General features: G+C 36.6%; 1 protein-coding gene across 1 annotated transcript; it reads left to right on the top strand.

The window, feature by feature from the left end:
* The first annotated feature begins 1217 nt into the window (after positions 1-1217).
* LOC141640275 (uncharacterized) lies at positions 1218-3483 on the top strand. Its single transcript, XM_074449126.1, has 4 exons — positions 1218-1548; positions 1648-1991; positions 2520-2860; positions 2967-3483. Exons 1-4 carry the CDS (start codon positions 1218-1220, stop codon positions 3481-3483), a joined length of 1533 nt encoding a protein of 510 aa, XP_074305227.1.
* Positions 3484-21279: the final 17796 nt, after the last annotated feature.

The raw sequence follows: 21279 nt of genomic DNA, 5'->3' as shown, positions 1-21279 counted from the left end.
AATCATTAGCTTTATTGCGAAAAATGCTGTAAATTGAGTATACTTTCCATTATATTTATTGAAATATTTTTATATGTATAGATGATAAAAGTGAGGCCGTGAGGGTCTCACAATGCGTTACATTTACTTAAAGAAAAATATTTTATCTATCAAGAAAAATATATTTGGAAGAATCATTATGTTTATTAAAAACAAAACTTAAAGATAACTACTAAGAGATAAATTTTTATGATTTGATAATAAAAAAATTATATTAGACAAGTTAAATACATTTTAGATTTAAGAGGTTTTAAATAATGTGATAACGGGATGTAACAAATTATGCCTAGAACTTATGTACTATGTGCAATTTAACCCCTTAAGTGTCACTTGTAGCAAATTACCTCCATAAGTTTTCAAACATGTGCAATTAAGCCCAAATCTGGAGTTGGTACAAGTGGTAGTGTGTTACTCCCTACTGGGAGTAATGTATAGCCTTGGATTCTGGAACGTTAGGGGACTGAATAACCCAGCTAAACAAAAACAAATTAAATGGTTCTTACATTTTCATCAGGTGGGTTTATTTGGTGTCCTTGAGACAAAGGTAAAGCCTTTGGCTCGAAATTCAGTTAGGTTAAAAATGTGTGATGGTTGGTCCTTGTCTACTAATACTTTTTACCATCCCGGAGGTAGAATTTGGGTGCTGTGGAATCCCACCGTGTTTCATGTTCAGTTTTTGCATTATACTGCACAGCTCATCCATATGGAAATTATTGAAGTTTGTACTCAGTTTCATTTTTACTGCACTATATATGGTCTATGCATTTAATGACACTACTGATAGGAAGGATCTGTGGGCTGACTTGAATGGTATAGCTTCTACTGTTCAAGGGCCCTAGATGCTTTGTGGGGATTTCAACTGTGTCTGAAGCCCAGCAGAAAGACTTGGTGGTCACACAACTGAGGAAGAGATATCTGATTTTCAGGACTGCCTTAATCATTGTCAATTATTTGGTAGTACTGCTGCTGGATCTTATTATACGTGGAATAATAAACAAGATCCTCAGACTAGAGTCTATTCTAGATTGAATAGAGTCCTTGTTAATTGCGAATGGATTCAAGCTAGTGGTACTTCTTATGCTCACTTCTATAATGAAGATATTTTTAACCATACTCCTTGTGTGGTCTAAGATGCTACTTCTCATATGAAAGGAAGGAGAAGCTTTAAATATTATAATATGTGGAGCCAGGTCCCTGATTTTCTTGTTTGTGTACAGTCATATTGGAACACTTACTGGTCTAGCACAAAAATGTTCAGAGTGGTGAGGAAACTCAAGTCACTAAAGAGACCTCTCAAAGCCCTTAATCAGAAGCTTTTTGCAGATATTGATAACAGTGCTGCTCATGCTTGGAAAACTTTAGATGCTATACAAGATAGGTTAAAGAGGGATCCTACAGATGGATCCTTGATTAATATGGAAAAAGAGGCTGCTGCTCTATACAAAGACTTACAGTCTGCCTGTCATAGCTTCTACATTCAAAAGACCAAAGCCACTTGGGTTAACCAGGGTGATAGTAACACTAGATAGTTCCATAGTTTGCTGAAAGGGAGATGTGCTAAAAACAAAGTTTTTCTTATTGAGGATCATCATGGTGTTACTCGTACAGATAGTGCTCAAACTCAGAATGCCTTCCTTTCCTATTATAAAGAACTCCTTGGAACAGCAGCTGCCACTACTCTTGTGAATCACTATGTGGTTCAACTTGGCCCAGTATGTACTCCTGATCATTGTGAAACTCTACTGGCTCATGTTACCAAAACTGAAATAAAGAATGTTATATTCTCTATTCCTGACCACAAGGCCCCTGGTCCTAATGGTTTTTCTAGTGCCTTCTTTAAAGATTCTTGGAATATTGTGGGTGAGGATGTTTGTCAGGCTATTTTGGACTTCTTTCACACTGGTAAAATGCTGCAGCAGATTAATCATACCTTTATCAGCTTGATTCCTAAAGTAGACATCCTACATAATGTTACTCAATTTAGGCCTATCTCTTGTTGCAATATTTTATATAAGGCCATCTCTAAAATTTTGTGCACTAGGGTTTCTGCTGTTCTCCCTGACCTCAATAACAAGTCTTAAGAAGGATTTATTAAAGGGAGAAGTATTGTTGAGAACATTTTAATTTGTGAAGATATGGTTAGACTTTACAACAGGAAATCTATTTCCCCTAGGTTCTTGATGAAAATTGATCTAAAAAAAGCTTATGACTCATTCCAGTGGTCATTTTTGGAGCACATGCTCAAAGCTTTAAAGTTCCCTGGAAAAATTATTGATTTAATCATGACATGTGTCAGGTCTGCTTCTTATTCTCTAGTTTTAAATGGTGAAAATTTTGGATACTTTAAGGGAGCCAAAGGGTTAAGGCAAGGAGACCCTATCCCTCCCTTGCTCCTTACAATTTTCATGGAGTACTTGAGTAGGATCCTTACTCATATCACTTCAATTATGCCTTTTAAATTTCACCCTCTGTGTGCTCAGATGAAGCTTACTCACCTTATGTTTGCTGATGATCTACTATTTTTTAGTAAGGGAGATACTACTTCTATAATAATCTTGCTCAGATCCTTTGCCACCTTCTCTGCTGCTACTGGACTAAGAATGAACAATCTGAAATCTAATATTTATTTTAATGGTGTTCATTCCTCCACCAAGTCTGATATTTTGCAAGTGTCTAGTTTCAGTGAAGGGATTTTCCCTTTTAAATACTTGGGTGTACCCATTTCTGCTGGCAAACTGAGCATTAAACATTGCTATGGGTTGATTGAGAAAGTTACTGAGAGAATTAGGGGGTTTTGCTGCAAGGAAGCTTTCTTATTCTGGCATGCTTACTCTGGTTAACTCAGTCTTGACTTCTTTATATACTTACTGGGCTACCATCTTTGTCCTTCCAAAAGGTGTGTTAAAGAGAATTGATGCTTTGTGTAGGAATTATCTGTGGGATCGGTCTACTGAATACCTTAGATCCCCCCTGGTGAGCTGGACAAAAGTATGTGTGCCAAAAAAAGAAGGTGGTTTGGGTATCAGGGATAGCTATGCTTGGAATCTTGCTGCAATTTGTAAGCTGTCCAATTGGGTTTACAATCATCCTGATAGTCTCTGGGTTAAGTGGGTACACCATGTTTATATGAAGGGCGTACCTTGGTCTAGCTATATACCTAAAACTGATGTTTCCTGGAGCTGGAAAGTTGTGTGCAGGTTAAGAGATAAGTTTGCTGGTGCTTTCTCCAGTACTGGTCAGTGGCTACATAACCCTGCAGGTTATACAACAACAAGTGGTTATTGCTGGATCAGACAACCTCAACCTGTGGTGCTCTGGGATAAGACTGTTTGGAACTCCTGGTGCATCCCTAAGCATTCCTTTATCAATTGGTTGATTGCTCGAGAAGCTTTGCTGCTTAAAGATAAGTTATTGCAGATTGGAGATGCTTCTGATTCTGACTGATGCATTTGTGGTGCTGGTACTGAATCACACTGTCATTTGTTTGTTCAGTGTCAGTATACTCATAAACTAGTTAAGCTTTTGAGCTGCAAACTGAATGTGAAGTTGTCTGCTGTCTATTTGGTGCATTGGAAACAATCCAAACCTTGGGCGAAAGTGAAGAAGAATGTTGTTATTGCGTGGATTCAAGCCTTATATTATGCTATTTGGTATCAGAGGAACAAAGCTAGCCTTGAAGGGGTGTTAGACAAACCAGAAGTAGTAATTAAACAGGTTGGTAGCATGCTTAAAATTCGTTCTATGTTTTGGCATAAGTGTACTAAAAAGAGTAGTGATGAAGCTTGGGTTAAGTCAATTAATTATTGATTGACTAACTTAAGTTTCATGAATTTGTATCTTATATGGTAGTTTGTAAAATGTTTGTCTTGTGCTTAATGGAATTTTCTAACCTTTCACCAAAAAAAATTAAGCCCAAATCAATTTTTCTACCATTTTTTTAAACTAAAACCTATTATTTTCTATTATAAAAATTATTTTAAATATATCTACTTAAAATTAAATATAATATTTACATATTCAACAAAAAATGTGAACCAAATTTAAGATTTAAAAAAAATTGGGCATGTGTAACTTGACTAAAAAATAAAAAATCTCATATTATGAATATTTTATCACCAAAATACAAAAAATAAAATAAAATTAAACGTGCTTTCTAATAATTAGGAATTTTAGGGTTAATATTTGATCAATAATTTTGACCTTTAATAATAATAATAATAATAATAATAATAATAAATATATTTAATTTAGTAAATTTCGTTAATTTCATTATTAAAAATAATATATGTGGTGAATTGCAAATTAAGAGAAACTTATGGGGCCTGTTTGCTACAATTATAAGTTAAGGGGTTTAATTGCACATAGTATCAAACTTATGAGGGTGATTTGCTATATTTCCCAATGTGATAACGAGTGGAGATTTGTACATGAATGGTGACTTTTTTACTTTTTCGAGTAGGTTAAGATGAGATTTTCAGGCGACTTGATCTTTATCGTAGAAAAAATTTAATATTTTGGTACTGATTAGTGATTACTAATTATTAATTATTTTGGTATTGATTATGAAAAAGGATCCTTATATTAGTTTGTTTATTAATTAACCCTATTTTATATGTAGTTGTTTTAAAAAATAAAAGGTGCAAATTTCTTATAAATATGTTGTTTGACACATAGCATATGCAAGACATATACAACCAAAATATTCCAATAAGTTGAGATTTGACCCTATATATTTGATACATAAATATGACACGTTATACATTAAAAATTGAAAAATGCATCAAATTATATTCACATCGTTTCGAACCAATGTTAATTGATTTGCAGCATAACGTATCGTGAAATGATCTAACTTAAGTACCTAATGTTGATTGTTGCATTATTCAAATATATTTATTTAATTAATATGATATTTGATAAGACACAAAATTATTTATATAATAATGTTTATTATGAATAGAACTATCACTTACTCACTACATTATTCATTATATGTCGTTTTAGGAAAAAAACACAACTATTAAGAAAATGGATTACGTGTGATAATGACATTAATTAAGGATTTAAATAGAGCTTTGAAATGAGCAACATGGTTGGAATTTTACATCTTATAGTGAATTTCTTTATTGTAAACCAGTGAAATAAAGTTTTGCATAAAATGTAATTAAGAACCCACAATTAATTTATAGTTACAACAGGACAGAGAGGCCATAGGAAGTGTAAAACGACATATAAAGAGCAAAATTTTTAGTCACATAAAACGACATATAAAGAATAATGGATTTTATTTTAAAACATTGGTTAAACTTAAGAAAATAAGAGTTGAGAAAGTTAATTTATTTTTATTTATAGGTAAAGATATTAAATGTCATATATGAATTATATCATTTTTCTTCAATTATTAAAATAAAATTTTCAAACAGGCCGCGCGAAGCGCGGGATACTGCCTAGTTTTATTCAAAGCTAAGTTTATGTGAAATTTATTATAATAGAAAATAATAGGTTTTAGTTTAAAAAATAATTTTTATTATAATAGATTTTAAACTGAATGAAACCAAATCTAAATGAGTAGCCTGTTTAGATAATAGCCTGTTTAGATTTGGGTCATTCTGAGTTATTCAGGTCCAAACAGAAGTCAAATTGCCTAAAATTGCAAACGGGCCCAGAAATGAGCCTGCAACCTTAAGCTGGAGAAAGCCCAACCGTTTCTCTATAAATATAGTGAATTTCATTCATTTGAGGGGGGAGAGAAAAACTGGAAGAAAAGCTCTGCAATTCTCTCTGAGAAACTCGTGAAATTCATCGTAAGCAGTCAATAAGCACAACAAATTCGTGCCGCCTGCATAGGAAAACTCAAACATTCAAAAATTCAAGAGAGACTCAAGTCGTTCGACCCACTCAAGAATACAAGTTAACGTCTTGCGTAGAGTGCATACAAGCTCTACACGTGCACCCCCTGCAAAACGCACGCGCACCCCCTACGTGGATAGTGCACGCGTACCCTATTTGTTTAGTTAGAATCAGATGATTATTAGAGATTGTACACGAACTTTTCTGATATTAATAAAAACTCATTTTGTTTACTTATTTTGTATTTCAGTTATCGTAATACAAAATTTGTCATTACAAATTTGGTGAACCCGACGTGAAAATCTCTACCTCTCATCTCTACTACTTTACAAGCCAAGTCTACTAAAAGAAGATGTCTACCAAGCATGACACATCACCCGAGGCTTCCAAGAAGTCCTATGCAGCTATCCTACAAGGCACTCCCACTAGTGCTACCTCCCCAGCAGTGAAATCAGTTGGCATCTGCACTAGAGGAATGGCGAAGAAAGCTGCTATCAACGCTGCTGCTACTAGCCTACGCTCTGCACATGTCCCTACCAGGCCACGCAAGATCTATGTTGCCTCTATAGCTGCTACTGTTATAGCTATCCTTGGTTCCTCTACTCCTTCGCGTGAAGAGACTTGAAATTCTAAGGTCGACAACAACGCTTCCCTTTGCAAACCCAGGGCGTCGCCAAAAAATAAGGATACCTCCATGTTGGAATATATGTCCTCCGACAATAATGCGATCACGACTGTTGATCATGATGATCACATGTTTAAGTCTCATTAAAATGAATGCAATTGGGAAGTAATATTGTTACTGTCAACTGGTCAACATATATCGGTAATGATTGGGTGACTAGAGTTTGACATTCTTTCGTGTGTGACGGTGGTGATCAGTTGACCCCTAGGTCATACCTAAAGGGCAATACTCTTAATTGATTATTTAATTAATCGTATAACGTTACGAGTTAATTAAATTACTTGAAAATTGACGGACGATTTTGGAAGTAAAATTTACGTATCATATTGAAATATGATTAAATGAGATACGGTCTGAGTAATCGAATTGTTTCATTACTCAGATGAAATTATTGTTTAAGGAAACAATCGGAATTGAATGAATTTTTGTAAATGCGATTTATAAATTGGTAAAAATATTTCGGCACAAGTAATTATGAAATTACTTAATCGATTTTTGTATGTGACGTATTTTTATTAATACGTTGATTTTTAATATGTTAAAAATACATAACAAATTATGTTACATGTGACATGTTACATATTGAGAAATTGACAAAAATAATATGGACACCATATTATGATTGTACCGAAATAATGGGGTATTGGGTTAATATTGTGTTGATTAATTTATTAAGTAAACATAATAATTACCTAATGGTCTAGCCATGCAAGCCTATGAACATTGTTAAGAGCAACAACTTCATGCATTGGCTCACCCAAAAGCCCCCCCTACCACCCGGTTTTTGAGAAGAGAAAACCATGATGGTTTTCTCATATTTTTACCTAATTATATACAAAATGTATTGTATCATATTATTCACTTGTTCTTCCAAAAATTAACAATCCTAGAGAGAATAAATCCTCCTAATCTTCTCTCATAAAAACCGAAAATATTTAAGTGTTACAATTTATTTTTGGTTCAATTTTCTACCTAAATTAATATTATACTAGCTCAAAATAATATTAATTAGATTAAGAGAAAGCCTTGGGTATAAAGCTTAGGGAGAGATCTTATACTTAGATCTTGTTCATCCATAAGGAAAGCTCAAGAACAAAAGAAAAGGAGATTTCTTTTGTGCCCAATAAAACCGAAACATCAATGTAAGGATGTGATTTCTCTTCTATTTATATTTTGTTTGCATGCATAAAATCCGTTTTAATTTTATGACAAATTATTAGACATATATGAGTATGTTAGTATGTATATGAATCTACTTTTCTTTCAATCGGTATCATGAGCCACGGTTGTTTGCATGCAAATTGGTTAAAAGTTTTTCCGAGTTATATGAATAACAAATAAAACTTGTAAAATTTGTGTTATTATGATATATCACGAAATTATTACATGCATATTAATATTTCTGGTCCTAAAATGTTTTAGGATATTTTGGTTAATTTTTCGGATTTTTATTGTTCATATTTTACAATAATGGCATTTAAATGTGATTTTATGAGTAAAAATGTCATTTTTGGTCGAAAATTAGCTATACTTCGACTTTTAAGTTGATTTTTGGATATGTTGTCACATATATTATTTTGAGATAACCTGTAAATTTTCATAATTTTTGGACTTGTTATGCTCGAAAAATGAATTTCTCATTATTAAATTCGGATTTAAGTGAAAAATAGGTTAATATGAGTTAAATTTCGAATCTGGTCATAGAACATTAATATGTTGTCACATGCAATTTTACAAGATGTGTGTAAAATAATTGGCTATAAAGAAGTCTTTTTGCATGATTTATGAATTTTTGAAGAAAAATGGCATAAATAGTGACATTATTAGTGAAAATTAATAAAAACATAATCTATGACTTGAGAAAAACGTCTAATGTTGCATTTTATTATATTTTTCAGATCTAAAATTGAAAAGTTAATGAAAATATTTTTCCATGTTTTTATGATTATTTTATTAAAATTGATAAACCGCAACATTGTTTTTCCGGAAAATTTTCGAAATTTTTAACCTAAGATTTTGAACATTATGAGTGTCATGGAATTTTTCCAGAATGTTCATGAATTTAAATTTCAAATTTTGAATTTATTTGAAATTTTTGGATTTATTTGAAGTTTAATAGCTTATTTTTGTAATTTTTGGTCCATTTATGAACAATTTTGTAAATAAAAGTTAATTATGGTCAAATTATTAGTGTAGACTATATTTTGAGTCCTAAGAGGTTAGGGTAATTAACTTATGCATAAATATGAGTTTATGTATTTTTGTGATTATAAAATGTTGAAATCACGCAAATCCGTAAAAACCGAGTAATATACGATATTGGCTAATTAAAGGCGATTTAGCATAAAATTGAGCATGTTCTTACATATTATAATGCTGCATTTTCTTTATGATTGTCATAATTTTTAATTTATGTAATTTTTGAATTATGTAATTTTACTTAGTATGGCCTTAGATTTAATTGGTATTTCCCGAAATGTATGGGAATATCGATTCGGTTGTAATTTTTATTGTGATCTCGTATCACCGTTTTGTAATTTAATAGATTTATTTTAGTTACAAATGTATAATAGGAAATTATGTAATTTATTATGTAATTTTATTCATTCCGGAGTTCCAAAAGACGGATTTCTTCAAGAATGGCGACACATAAAGACGGTGTTACCTCGAGATGCGTGCCACAACCGAAGTTCAAGGGACCAATGGAGTTGGTTTCCGAATATGTAATAGTTAAATAGTTTTCTATTTTAGGAAGGCCATACTAGGATTTATTTATCTTTATGCTTGCATTTTATTTTATGTCACATGCATCGCTAAATCGCCATAACTAAACATGCATTGTCATTTTATCGAGTTTATCGACCGTGTCAAATATAATTATCGTAGTTCACCGCTTTAGTTCACTTAAAACGTGATAGATAATAATTTGACATGACCTCTCGCTAAAACAATCAATTGAGACATAGCCTTACCAAATAGTAGAAACCATGAAAACCTATTTCGCGAGGGAGTGCACTCGGCCACACCGGGGTACAAACCTTGTTACGTAGGGGAAGTGGGTGATGAATGTTTATCCACCGAGTTCGTGTTAATGAGGGGTATTTCGTCACACCGTGCCCTAAATTGATATGGGTTTGGATTATGGACACATTTATTCGAAATTTGGGTTGTACTCAACGAAAGTATTCACGACGATTTCCGGATGTGTTTCGGGCTAGAGATGAATATTAATGTAAACATCATCGACCAAGAATTCTAAAAGTAGAATCGATTAAAAAGTTAATCCACCGAGTTATGTTAATAAAGGGTAATTCGGCACACCGTGCCCTAAGTTAATATGAATTTGGGTCTTGGAATCATTTATTATAGTTGGGTAGAGGTCACTATGTAAATGCTCATATCTTGTTTATTTGCAAGTATGATTTAAAAAGACAAATGTTAATATTTCCTTTCCTCCATATTTGTAGTTTTTACAATGAATCCAACAAACGCTACCGCACCAATAACTATTGAGTCATATCACCATGTTCTTGACGACGTATGCTCCAACAATAATTTCGATACAACTAGAGAACTTCATTTCGGGATAGGTTCGGATGGAAACCTTAATTTCATCACCACTTCTAAACCACCCACTACTACTAGACCTCGTGTGAGTCCGTCTCAGGAAGACTACCTCATACGATCTATAGGATCTTTGTCTCTGGAAGATAAAGATGCCAAAGCTAGTGGGAGCTCTAGCAATCAAGTTCTTGCATCAAAGGGTAAGAGGTTCAAGAAGAAAGGAAAGAAAGTCAAAAACTTCAAGCAAGTTAATGATGAGTGCCATTATTGCTATGGCATAGGACATTGGCTTAGGAATTGCCCTATGTATTTGCGAAATATAAGGGAAGGACTCATTACTCCAAAAGGTACAATTCCTAAAGAAATTTATGTTATTGATATAAATTATACTTCCACTACGACATGGGTACTAGATACCGGTTGTGGTTCTCACCTTTGTAATCATTTACAGGGTTTAAGAGATGTGGAGAGGCTTAGCAAGGGAGATGTGGATCTACGCCTTGGAAATGGAGCTCGGGTAGCGGCCGAATCCAAGGGAACTTATGTTTTAGCTTTGCCGAACGGATTTGAGTTGTATTTGCATAATTGTTTTTATGTACCTACACTCTCTAAAAACATTATTTCAATCGCCATGCTAGACGTGGACGGTTTTTGTTTTGTCATTAAGAACAATCGTTGCTCTATTTCTAGGAATGATTTGGTTATTGGCCAAGCTACTTCTATCAATGGCATTTACATTTTAGAGACCTCAAATCCAATTAATGATATTTATAACATACAATCAAAGAAACTCAAAACAAGTGATCCAAGTGAAGCGTTCATTTGGCATTGTCGATTAGGTCACATAAACGAGAATCGCATCAAAAGATTAATTTCGACTAATGTGATTACACCATTTGATTATCAATCATATGGTACATGCGAATATTGCCTACTTGGCAAGATGACTCGTAATCCTTTTAGTGGTAAAGGGACACGAGCTAGTGAACTATTGGGACTCATACACACCGATGTATGTGGACCAATGAGTGTCACCGCTCGTGGTAATTATGACTACTTTATAACCTTCACCGATGACTTAAGTAGATATGGGTATATCTATTTAATGAAACATAAGAGTGAAGCATTTGAGAAATTCAAGGAATTTCAAAACGAAGTAGAGAACCAATTGAACAAAAGGATTAAGGCACTACGATCCGATCGTGGTGGAGAATACCTTAGCCTTGAATTTGATTCACACTTGAAAGGTTGTGGCATTATATCACAACTTACTCCACCCGGAACACCACAACTCAATGGTGTTGCCGAAAGGAGGAATCGAACCTTACTTGATATGGTTCGATCCATGATGAGTCAAACTGAGTTACCGTACTCATTTTGGGGATTTGCAATTCAAACCGCAATAAAATCTTTGAACGTGAGTCCAACCAAAGCAACTGAAAAGACTCCATATGAGATATGGAAAGAAAAGGTTCCAAATCTATCCCACATGAAGATTTGGGGATGTGATGCTTACGTCAAAACTAAGAACGACAACAAGCTTGCCCCAAGATCCGAAAAATGCATTTTTGTAGGATATCCCATGGCCTCACGAGGCTATTACTTCTATAAGCCTCAAGAGAACAAAGTATTTGTGTCTCGCGATGCTGTCTTCCTAGAAAGTGATTTTATTTCTAGGAGACAGAGTGGGAGAAATTTTGAACTTGATGAAGTTCAAGAGCCACAAACCGAAATAGAGGCGCAAGAAGAAGTTCCTTCGTCATCTAACACGGTTGTTCCTACTCCTCTTAGAAGAACGGGCCGAGTTATTCGCCATCCTGATCGATATGTGGGACTTATCAAAGAAGATGGAACGCTCGATGTGTTGCTTATGGAAAGTGACGAGCCCGCCACCTACAAGGCCGCAATCTCTAGTCCTAATTCCACCTTATGGCTTGGAGCCATGAAGTCCGAAATGGATTCTATGCTTGAAAACCAAGTTTGGGACTTGGTAGATTTGCCTAAAGGGGCAAGACCCCTCCAATGCAAATGGATATTCAAGGTCAAAAATGGCATAGAAGGACATGACGATGTCTACAAAGCTAGGCTAGTGGCAAAAGGATTTACCCAAGTCCAAGGTCTCCATTATGATGAGACCTTCGCCCCCGTAGCCATGCTAAGATCCATACGGATTTTGTTAGCGATCGCCGCATTTCATGATTATGAAATTTGGCAAATGGATGTCAAAACCGCTTTTCTAAATGGGCATTTAGAAGAGGAGGTGTACATGATACAACCCGAAGGTTTTGTTGATTCTAAAAATCCTAACAAAGTGTGCAAGCTCAAGAGATCCATATATGGTCTTAAGCAAGCATCTAGAAGCTGGAATCATCGATTCAATCATGTTATAAAGGAAAATGGTTTCACTCGAAATATTGAGGAACCATGTTTATACATGAAATTCAGTGGGAGCAATGTTGTGTTCCTAATCTTGTATGTCGATGACATACTACTCATTGGAAATGATATTCCAATGTTGTCTTCTGTTAAGAAGTGGTTAGGTAACCACTTCCAAATGAAGGATTTAGGAGAGGCACAACGCATATTAGGTATCCGGATCTATAGAGATAGATCCAAGAGGATATTGGCACTAAGTCAAGAGTCTTATGTTGATAAGATTCTTCGACGATTCAGCATGGACAAATCCAAAAGGGGTTTTGTACCTATGGTAACCGGAACAATATTGAGCAAGACTCAATGTCCCTCCGAACCCCATGATGTTGAACGCATGAAGTTGATCCCTTACGCTTCCGCTGTTGGATCAATCATGTATGCCATGATATGCACACGTCCTGATGTCTCGTATGCCTTGAGCATGACGAGTAGATATCAAGGAAATCCAGGTGAGAGTCACTGAATTGCTGTCAAGAACATCCTTAAGTACTTGAGAAGAACTAAGGACTCTATCCTTGTGTTTGGAGGAGACACTGAGTTGCGTGTTACAGGATACACGGACTCAAGTTTTCAAACAGATAGAGATGACATGAAATCACAAGCTCGTTTTGTTTTCATGCTCAATGGTGGTGCCGTAATGGAGAAGCTTCAAGGAAGTCAGAATCATGGATTCGACAACGGAGGTGAGTACATAGCAGATCGAAGTCGCCAAGGAAGCTATGTGGATCAAGCAATTCACGGAAGGTCTAAAAGTAGTACCTACCGCCAATGATCCCATCACTCTCTATTGTGATAATAGTGGGACGATCTTCCAAGCTAAGGAGCCAAAGTCTAGTAATAGATCTAGACATGTACTTAGAAAATATCATGTAATAAGAGATTTCATTGAAAGAAAGGAAATTGCGATTTGTAAGGTTGGGACGGATGACAACATAGCCGATCCGCTCACCAAGCCTTTATCGCAGGCTAAGCATGATGGACATGTTACGTCCATGGGACTTAAACGTGTACCAAGTTTTTGTTAGATTTTGAAATGAAATAAAAGTGTTGTTTTTGTTCATGTTCATAATCACATTTGTCTTTTATCTTTAATTTATACTTTGTTACATCCATACGGGTTGTAGAGACAATTGAACCCCGTTAAAGTGAACACGGATTAACATAGTATTTGCCCATAGTCACTTGTATGAGGTGACGTCTCGAAGTGACTAGAGTGTGAGGCGATTGATGGCAAGTTCAAGTGCCATAGAGTCATGTGAGATGACTAGTCGATCACATAGGCGGTCATTAGGAACATTTTGTCGGGCCTTATGACCGCTTATAGAGTTCTGGCAAATTTATATAGCCTGGTCGTGGCGAGAGCTACTATTGTATTCAAATGAGTCGATTCTTTTGACTAAAGACTATTCTCCTAAGATGGCACAGTTTCAAGATTAACTTTGATTTGTGTTACTACGACCTTCGTAAATGGGGTCAAATGGGCATATTTTGGGTTATGATGGCTGTGGCTAGTCGAAGGGAATGAGTGCGATAGGAATTGTCCATCCCTAGTCAGGGTTATAACAATATCTCCGGGCCACTCGAGGAGTAATGAACTTGAAATGCGTGGCCACGCTCGGAAGGTATCTATGATAGATAAATCCGGTCAATCGGTTATTCTCCAGATCGAGGAAACCACTCTCGATATGATCACTTGCAAGTACGACCGAAAGACACCTTGCATTGAGTGGGAGATAGTAATAGGACAAGAGAATTGGTGACGCACACTTGTCGAGGACAAGTGGGAGATTGTTGGAATATATGTCCTCCGACAATAATGCGATCACGATCATTGATCATGATGATCACATGTTTAAGTCTCATTAAAATGAATGCAATTGGGAAGTAATATTGTTATTCTTTGTCAACTCGGTCAACATATATCGGTAATGATTGGCTGACTAGAGTTTGACATTACTGTCGTGTGACGGTGGTGATCAGTTGACCCCCTAGGTCATACCTAAAGGGCAATACTCTTAATTGATTATTTAATTAATCGTATAACGTTACGAGTTAATTAAATTACTTGAAAATTGACGGACGATTTTGGAAGTAAAATTTACGTATCATATTGAAATATGATTAAATGAGATACTGATCCGTAATCGAATTGTTTCATTACTCGGATGAAATTATTGTTTAAGGAAACAATCGGAATTGAATGAATTTTTGTAAATGCGATTTATAAATTGGTAAAAATATTTCGGCACAAGTAATTATGAAATTACTAAATCGATTTTTGTATGTGACGTATTTTTATTAATACGTTGATTTTTAATATGTTAAAAATACATAACAAATTATGTTACATGTGACATGTTACATATTGAGAAATTGACAAAAATAATATGGACACCATATTATGATTGTACCGAAATAATGGGGTATTGGGTTAATATTGTGTTGATTAATTTATTAAGTAAACATAATAATTACCTAATGGTCTAGCCATGCAAGCCTATGAACATTGTTAAGAGCAACAACTTCATGCATTGGCTCACCCAAAAGCCCCCCCTACCACCCGGTTTTTGAGAAGAGAAAACCATGATGGTTTTCTCATATTTTTACCTAATTATATACAAAATGTATTGTATCATATTATTCACTTGTTCTTCCAAAAATTAACAATCCTAGAGAGAATAAATCCTCCTAATCTTCTCTCATAAAAACCGAAAATATTTAAGTGTTACAATTTATTTTTGGTTCAATTTTCTACCTAAATTAATATTATACTAGCTCAAAATAATATTAATTAGATTAAGAGAAAGCCTTGGGTTTAAAGCTTAGGGAGAGATCTTATACTTAGATCTTGTTCATCCATAAGGAAAGCTCAAGAACAAAAGAAAAGGAGATTTCTTTTGTGCCCAATAAAACCGAAACATCAATGTAAGGATGTGATTTCTCTTCTATTTATATTTTGTTTGCATGCATAAAATCCGTTTTAATTTTATGACAAATTATTAGACATATATGAGTATGTTAGTATGTATATGAATCTACTTTTCTTTCACTCCACTCCTATCAGCGCTTCAGTCATGGAGATTGCTGGTTCTACACTCGAGGAGAAAGTCCAGAGCATGAATAAGTTCCTTGAAAGAATGATGAAGGAGAATGATGAAAAGAACAGGAAGATTGACGAACTTTAGAAGGAGGTAGTGGAACTCCGTGACAGGAAGGCCCATAGCAAGCACGGTGATACCAACAAGGATAGTGGAATCGATAAGGATGCGGATGACAGCGGAAAGCCTAACAATGAAATTGGCGCCTACACTGAAGAGAAGCCCCAAAAGTTGATAGCTAAGACAATCAAAAGTAAGCTAGGTGAAAGTTCGACAAGCAGTGGGCGCTACATCATGCCTTACACTAAGAGGATTGACAGTCTGCGCATGCCTCTTGGTTATCAGCCTCCAAAGTATCAACAGTTCGACGGGAAGGGAAATCCAAAGCAACACATCGCCCACTTCGTCGAGACATGCAACAATGCTGGAACTAATGGTGATCGTCTAGTCAAGCAGTTTGTACGTTCCATTAAAGGAATTGCTTTTGATTGGTACACAAACTTGGACTCAGAGTTAATTGACAGTTGGAGACGCATGGAAGAAGAATTTCTTAACAGGTTCTACCGCACTAGGCGTATCGTCAGCATGAGTGAACTAAGAAACACTGCATAGTGGGAGGATGAACCTGTCATCGACTACATTGGTAGATGGTGTGCATTGAGTCTGTAATGCAAAGATCGCTTAAGTGAATCCTCAGCAGTAGAAATGTGCATTAACGCGATGATCTGGGATATTCTTTATATAATGAAAGGGATCAAGCCGAAAAGCTTTACAGAATTAGCAACTCTTGCTCATGACATGGAAATCACAATCAAAGGGCGTGTCAAAGCTCGATCAACCTCTTCTAAGATGCCAAGTAAAAAGAAGGAGTTAAGAAAGACAGATAAAGGCTTCAAGTCGATAGGAAAGGAGGCAATGGTCGTCGAAACCAGCGGCTCGCCCGTTAAGATGTCATTCAAGCCTAAGTATAAAAAGATGAAGGAGCCATATGCTTACAATCAGCGGGACAAGCCCACAGTAAAAGAGTTACAAGCTAAGAAGTACCCTTTCCCAGACTCTGGCTTATCCGGAATACTAGATGACCATCTGGAGAAAAATGTTATACAACTGCCAGAGTCCAAGAGACCTGACCAGCCTAACAAGATAAGTTATCCCAACTATTGTCGCTATCATAGACTGGTAAGTCATCCCCTTGAGAAGTGTATAACACTGAAAGAGAAAATTATGCAGCTCTCTAGAGACGGAAAGATTATCCTTGACTTGGATGAAACAGTAGCTACAAATCAAACTACTGCAGTATTGGAGCAGCATGAGGAACATGAGGAGCCAACGATGCATCATGGGTGGGATATATGCATGTTGCAATTCGGGAGCCTTGAACCTGTTGCTATATGGTTTCAAAAGCCATCTTCATTGATATCCCCAAAAGCAGGATTAGGTCCTAAAGATGAGAAGAATGTAGATAATGATGACGAAGGGTGGACCTTAGTCACACGCAAGAAGACAAAGAAACAATTATTGCAAGCATTCGAACATGTCCATCATCGACGAAAGCAATCAAAGAAGATGAAATCCCGCATGTCTGATGGGGAGAAGAAGTCTGAAACAATGGTCAAGTCATGTGTCTTGCCTATCAATATGCCTAAGCGAAAATTGTTGAGTCATATTGCTCTAGACAAATTATTTCCAAGAGATTTCTTAAAGAATGTTACCGTATGTACCATTTCCGTAGTGGGCCATGATGTTAAAGAAGAAGTAAAGGAAAATGAAGCAGGTGATGCGGTACCATCACAACAATTGCAATTTTACCCTCAAAATGAAATTGAAGTTGTAAAGGCTCTCGACGCCCTTCCCACAAATATGGGGTGGAGACAAATCTTTCATCTGCCGAAAGAGAAGCGTCAGATAATACTCCAAGGACTTGATAAACCAGAACTATACGCTGGCAAGATAAAAGATATGGGAGAGCCTGCAGAGAAATCAACACAATGTGTCTCATGCAATGCAGCCTTGACCTTTTCAAATGAAGATCTGCTACTTGGTTCCAAGCCTCACAATAGGCCGCTTTATGTGTCAGGCTACATTCAAGGACAAAGAGCCAACAGAATATTAAAAGATGAAGGCTCAAGAGTAAATCTCAAGCCAAAAGTAACCATGAAAGAGATAGGCATCACGGTTGATGAACTTTCCAGCAGTCGAACAGTAATTCACGGTTTCAACTTAAACGGAGAGCGAGCTATAGGCATGATTCGTGTAAACCTTAGTATGGGTGACTTGTCATCTGAAACACTCTTCCACGTCATCGAGGCCAAGACATCATTCAAGTTATTATTAGGTCGATAATGGAAACATGAAAGTGGGGTCTTTGCATCAACCCTCCATCAGTGCTTGAATTATTATCGCGGCGGCGAAAGGAAGATAAATGGAGACGCCAAGCCATTCACTAAGGCTGATTCTTTCTTCGCTGACGCAAAGTTCTTTGAAGAAAATGGTACTTCTAGTGAGTTCATTCCAACTACCATTTCTTCAACTGGAAAAGGAGGTAAGCTGAAAGAGAATACCAAAGAAGATGTTGTTACGAGTCTTGTTAAAGAAAATAATGTCAAGCAAAATATAGACAACGCAAGTAAAGCATTTACTCCCGTTACATCACCCAAGAAGCAAGAAATTCCACAGAAGTTTACCTCGCCAGTATTGCGGTATATTCCCAAGTGTCGCTGCAAAGAAGGAGATAGTCCTTTTGCAGAATGTCTAACAAAGAGAGATCTTAAAGACAAGAGTAAACCAAGTCCAATGATCAAGCAAGAATGGATGGCGAAAGTCACCACACCTCTTCCAAGTTCAAACCAAAAGAAAGTTATGAGACCTCCTCCAATCGATTTCTTCTGTTCGTCAAACCAATCATCAAGCGATCAAAATGTGGGAATATTTCATTCCAACGCATACAAGCTACTGGCAAAGGCAGGTTATGACTTTAAAAAACTAACTCCGCTTGGGAAAGTTGTAGAAGTTGAACCATATGGGCTTAAAAAAAAGCAACATGAGTTGTTCAAGAAAGAAGGAAGCTTTATAGAGACTAAAGCGGGACTTGGTTATAAGTCTCCTACACGCGTGAAGATCAGTGCTCGTAGGAACATGACTACTACATCTTCACAACATATCACAGTGGAAGAGGCTGAGGAGAATGAAGCAGAAGACATTAAAAGACCATCAACATCTTCAGTCTTCAATAGGATAAGTCCACCTGCACAGAGAGCCCGTCCTTCTGTATTCGACAGGCTGGGGAAATCGAGTCCTACAACAAATCGTCCTTTTGTCTTCACTCGACTAGATAAAGGAGGAGCAAGTAAAGTTAAGTCGTCAACCCCTCCACCATGTACAAGCAAGAAGGGTGCATTAAGTGATTGTTTGGGTGTTCATTCAAACACGGTCTTCACTCGTTTAGGAGCCTTCAATAATGATAATGGTAAGACTCTTCTGTGCTCAACTTCCGTGGAAGAAAACGATGAAGAAGTAAATATAAGTGATGACTTGAGAAGCGCAATACCCTCTCGCATGAAGCATTTTCATGTAGTGGACATCATCCAGCATGAGCCACTAAAATCACAAAGGCGAGTATTAGTTCTCACTGGTTTATCCTCAAACAGTGTTGAAGAGTCTAAACCTCCATCTTCACACTCACGTGATGCAAAAGAGTTGGAAATTGCGACTTCTTATCATATTACTGCGGAAGAGATACTTGATGAGAATGAAGAGGTAGAGATTGACAAGGCACCTGAAACACTTGAAGACGAGGTACAATCAACCGTAGATGTTTTAAAAGAACTCAACCTAGGAACTGATGAAGATCCTCGTATAATCTACGTCAGTGCTCTGTTGGCTAGAGAGGAAGAAGAGGAATACTACAAATTGTTGGTTTAGTATAAGGACGTTTTCGCTTGGAGCTACAAGGAAATTCCTTAACAAAGCCCAAAAATTGTAGTTCATCGATTGCCAATCAAAAAAGGAATCAGTCCTAGAAAGCAATCTCAACGTCGCTTTAGGACGGAGCTTATACCTGAAATCAAAAAAGAGGTTAACAAGCTCAAGAGGCTGGATTTATCCGTGAAGTCAGATATCCTACCTGGATAGCTAACATTGTTCCGGTCAGAAAGAAAAATGCGCAACTACATGTATGCGTCGACTTCAGAGATCTTAATGATGCATGTCTAAAGGACGACTTCCCTTTGCCAATTACAAAGTTGATGATTGTTGCAACTACTGGCCACAAAGCACTCTCGTTCATGGATTGTACTACTGGATACAAACAAATACAAATGGCATCTGAAGATCAAGAAGCAACAGCATTTCACACACAAAAAGGGATATTTTGCTATACAGTTATGCTGTTTGGACTCAAAAATGAAGTGGCCACATATCAACGAGCAACGCAAGAGATCTTTGATGACATGTTGCATAAAACGATAGTGTTATGTCGACGACGTGGTTGTCAAGTCAAAGAAAAGATAAGATCGTGTTAAAAACCTTCAGACCGTCTTTAAAAGACTTAGAAAATGTCAACTCAAGATGAACCCACTCAAGTGTGCATTCGACGTCACATCCGGGAAGTTCTTGGGGTTTGTGGTCAGGCACAGAGGCATTGAAATTGACCAAACAAAAATCAAAGCCATAAATGTAATGCCGGAACCAAAGACGCTGAAAGAGCTGCGCGGATTGCAAGGGCGTTTGGCATAGATTCGAAGGTTCATATCTAACTTAGCAAGACGTTGCCAACCATTCAGCCATCTTATGAAAAAGGATACTCCATTCTAATGGGATGAAAAATGCAAAATGGCTTTTGATAGCATCAAGAAGTACTTGGCCAGTGCACTAGTACTAGGGGCACCAATTCCAAGAAAGCCACTTGTCCTTTACATCTCAGCACAAGAACGCTCACTGGGGACAATATGTGCTTAAGAAATTGAAGACCTCAAGGAGAGAGCACTCTACTACTTGAGTTGTACCTTGGTTGGAGCTGAATTAAATTACTCGCCCATAGAGAAGATATGTCTTGCTTTGGTGTTCGCCATCCAAAAGTTGAGGCACTACATGCAGGCGCATATGTGACACTGCCACATACCAAGGTGCCCTACCAGGACCACCCTAGCATGAGAGACCGTCACCATTTCGGTTGCCCGAGGTTTGTATATCAAAGTTAACAATCCAAACACAATTATTAAAGTATAAAAGATCAAATTTTACATGTTCTCCAAATCCAAAACCAAAGTACTGTCACTAATTGTGGACGTAGGCCCACGGGGGGTCGCTCGGTGAAAAGGAGCAAGCTTTGCATTTGTGGAGTCGCCACCAATTTATTGTGGAAAAATGGAAATCGTTCGAATACCTCGTGCCATGTCAAGACACAAAGTAGTGACATGAACACCAAGAACTGGTTACTCTTAGCATTCTATGTCTAGAATGACTCTCGTGGATTCCAATGAACATGGATGTTCACAGAGATCTGGAGTAAGGGGTGAGGGTACGTATTAGGAAGCTTTTTTTATCGAACACCTAATCCCACCCGCCTCGATAGCGGCCTCTACTAATGATTAGGGAAGTTATATATACTCG

Source organism: Silene latifolia, unplaced genomic scaffold (genome assembly GCF_048544455.1).
Source record: "Silene latifolia isolate original U9 population unplaced genomic scaffold, ASM4854445v1 scaffold_75, whole genome shotgun sequence".
In the NCBI taxonomy this organism is placed as follows: Eukaryota; Viridiplantae; Streptophyta; class Magnoliopsida; order Caryophyllales; family Caryophyllaceae; genus Silene; species Silene latifolia.
The sequence above is the reverse complement of the archived record's forward strand: the minus strand, read 5'-3'. Positions and strand labels throughout refer to the sequence as shown.